This window comes from Nicotiana tomentosiformis, chromosome 1 (genome assembly GCF_000390325.3).
Source record: "Nicotiana tomentosiformis chromosome 1, ASM39032v3, whole genome shotgun sequence".
Lineage (NCBI taxonomy): Eukaryota > Viridiplantae > Streptophyta > Magnoliopsida > Solanales > Solanaceae > Nicotiana > Nicotiana tomentosiformis.
The window spans coordinates 54094807-54097897 of NC_090812.1; the positions used below are offsets into that span (position 1 = coordinate 54094807).

The 3091-nt window shown below is 43.6% G+C and overlaps 1 protein-coding gene across 1 annotated transcript; it reads right to left on the reverse strand.

Moving 5' to 3' along the window:
- Positions 1-2239: 2239 nt before the first annotated feature.
- Positions 2240-2781, reverse strand: LOC138906531 (uncharacterized). The gene is made up of 2 exons (XM_070195523.1): positions 2504-2781; positions 2240-2447 (listed from the first exon to the last, which is right to left on the reverse strand). The coding sequence occupies exons 1-2, from the start codon at positions 2779-2781 to the stop codon at positions 2240-2242; spliced, it is 486 nt and encodes a 161-aa protein (XP_070051624.1).
- Between the last annotated feature and the right edge of the window lie 310 nt (positions 2782-3091).

Genomic DNA, 3091 nt, shown 5'->3' on the forward strand with positions numbered 1-3091 from the left:
AGAGAAAGAAGTTATAGACTTTATCTGGGATCATATCGTATGCCGATTCGGGATACCCGCCGAAATAGTATTGTGACAATGGGAAACAATTCGTCGGCAGCAAAGTGACAAAATTCTTCGAAGATCACAAAATAAGAAGGATATTATCAACACCATACCACCCCAGTGGGAACGGATAGGCCAAATTAACGAACAAAACTATCATTCAAAACCTAAAGAAGAGGTTGAACGACGCTAAAGGAAAGTGGAGAGAAATCCTTCCCGAAGTCCTTTGGGCATATCGGACAACGTCAAAATCCAGTACGGAGGCGACCCCATTCTCCTTAGTATATGGGTCTGAAGCATTGATACCAGTCAAAGTCGGCGAACCCAGTACTAGATTTCGATTCACGATGGAAGAATCAAATAACGAGGCTATGAATACCAGCCTCGAATTACCAGACGAAAGATGAAAAGCTGCTCTCGTCCAATTGGCCGTCCAAAAGCAGCGAATCGAAAGATATTATAATCGAAGAACCAAGATCTGCCATTTCAAGCCCAGGAACTTAGTATTAAGGAAAGTCACCATCAATACCCGAAATCTGAACGAAGGAAAACTAGGACCAAATTGGGAAGGACCATATCAGGTTCTTGAGAACGTTGGAAAGGGATCATACAGGCTCGGCATTATAAACGGAAAACAGCTATTAAGCAATTGGAATGTGTCACATCTAAAATGATACTACTGCTAAGGTACGACCCTTCCATATTCATTTACATTTCAAAACTGACCCTTGCAGAAGTTCAAACAAGAGGTAAGATGGATCCTTCGCCTGAAAGCACGCGTTGCACTCTTTTTTCCTTAGACCGGTTTTATCCCAAATGGGTTTTTCAGCAACGTTTTTAATGAGGAAACCAATGATCGTGCTTCACTTACAACAGTATCCGAGGCCTCTGTACAATCGGCCTCGAATACTGGGGGGGCATTGGCGCTCAAATATATCAAGTTCTGATGCAAGAAAGTTATTTCGCAACAACGGGGTTCCAGTAGGAAAAGTTGTAAGAGCCAAAATGGTCAAAACGAACCATGCTCATGTAGTTGGCCCGAACCCAGACGCGAAACATGAACACATGTATAATGACTTGCAAAGAAAGTCCTCCTCTTTACCGATATCTTATATCCAAGAAACAATCCTCTATTTGGAGATTTATTATGCAATCAGAATTAAGATAAACTTGACCACTAAGCCTATGGGCTAATTTTATTTCGAGTTCGAGCAAACACTCACTCGACCATTATGCCTACGGGCTACATTACTTCGAGTTTGAATTATTCACTCGACTAAGCCTACGGGCTACTTTTATTTCGAGTTCGAGCAAACACTCACTCGACCATTACGCCTATGGGATACATTACTTTGATTTCGAATCATTCACTCGACTAAGCCTACGGGCTACTTTTATTTCGAGTTCGAGCAAACACTCACTCGACCATTACGCCTACGGGTTACATTACTTCGAGTTCGAATCATTCACTCGATTAAGCCTATGGGCTACTTTTATTTAGAGTTCGAGCAAACACTCACTCGACCATTACTCCAACGGGCTACATTACTTCGAGTTTGAATCATTCACTCGACTAAGCCTACGGGCTACTTTTATTTAAAGTTCGAGCAAACACTCACTCGACCATTACGCCTACGGCCTACATTACTTCGAGTTCGAATCATTCACTCGACTATGCCTACAGGCTACCTTTATTTCGAGTTCGAGCAAACACTCACTCGTTCATTACGCCTACGGGCTACATTACTTCGAGTTCGAATCATTCACTCGACTAAGCCTACGAGCTACTTTTATTTCGAGTTCGAGAAAATACTCACTCGACCATTACGCCTATGGGCTACATTACTTCGAGTTTGAATCATTCACTCGACTAAGCCTATGGGCTACTTTTATTTAGAGTTCGAGCAAATACTCACTCGACCATTACGCCTACGGGCTACATTACTTCGAGTTTGAATCATTCACTCAACTAATAAGCCAAAGGGCTACATCACTCCAAGTTTGAGTAAGCACTCTCTCGGTTACAGAGGCTACGAAGTCCAAATTTGATTAAGTTATTTTTGTGAAAACATTCATAAGGCGTGAATAAAGTCCTCACAAGACAGGAAAGAAAACAGAAGCAAGTAGGCAAAAAAGGGGATATATCTATATACAAATTTATCTACATGATTGATTACAACGTAAAAACTAAGAACTAAACTTCTCGGTCATGAGCGGTCTCTTCTTTATCAGGCTCCCCCCTGTTTTCGGATCCGCTCTTGCTCCCATCGTCATCGTCATCGCCATTGGCATCATCATCGCCATCAGAAACCAGAGTTTCAGCATCGGCTTCGAGTTCTTTGGCCCTTTTTATCTCTTTAGCGAGATCGAAACCACGAGCATGGATCTCCTCAAGGGTTTCCCTCGGGATCGACACTTAGCAAGTTCAGCAACCCAATGTGCTCGAGTATCGGTAGACTCGGTTGCCTCTCTTTCTTGGACTTGGGCAGCTTCAGCATCGGCCCGATAGACGGCCACGAGTGCATCCGCATTGGCCTTTGCCTTTTTGGCATCAGATTCGGCCTTTGCAAGTACAGAGGCCAACCGAGCCTCAAGCTCCTCTATTCTTTTCGCTTGAACCATGCCTTTTTCCTTCATTTTCTGAAGTTGGGTTTCGGACGATGATAACTGGGCTCGAGTAGTTTCTTTCTCTGCAGCAAAGCGGTCCATACCTTCTTTCCACTGCAAAGACCCCATTTTTATCACGTCGACCTCCTCACGAAGCTTCCTGATCATCTCGATTTTTTGCTGCAACTGTGAGACCGAAATGTTAGCTATCGTTCCGGTATCAAGCCCATAGGCTTTCAAAAGTATCATTACCTGCTCAGACAAATCGGTCTGATCTCGATAAGCCTTGGCCAGCTCAGCTCGGAGGTCTTTTATTTCCTCTTCTCTCTGTCCTAAGGAAAGTCTAAGGGAGTTCCTCTCATCAGTAGCCCGTTGTAGGTCGGCCTCGTATCGATGCAGCTCATTTTGGGATTGAGAACATTGTTCTCGATGAACTGCC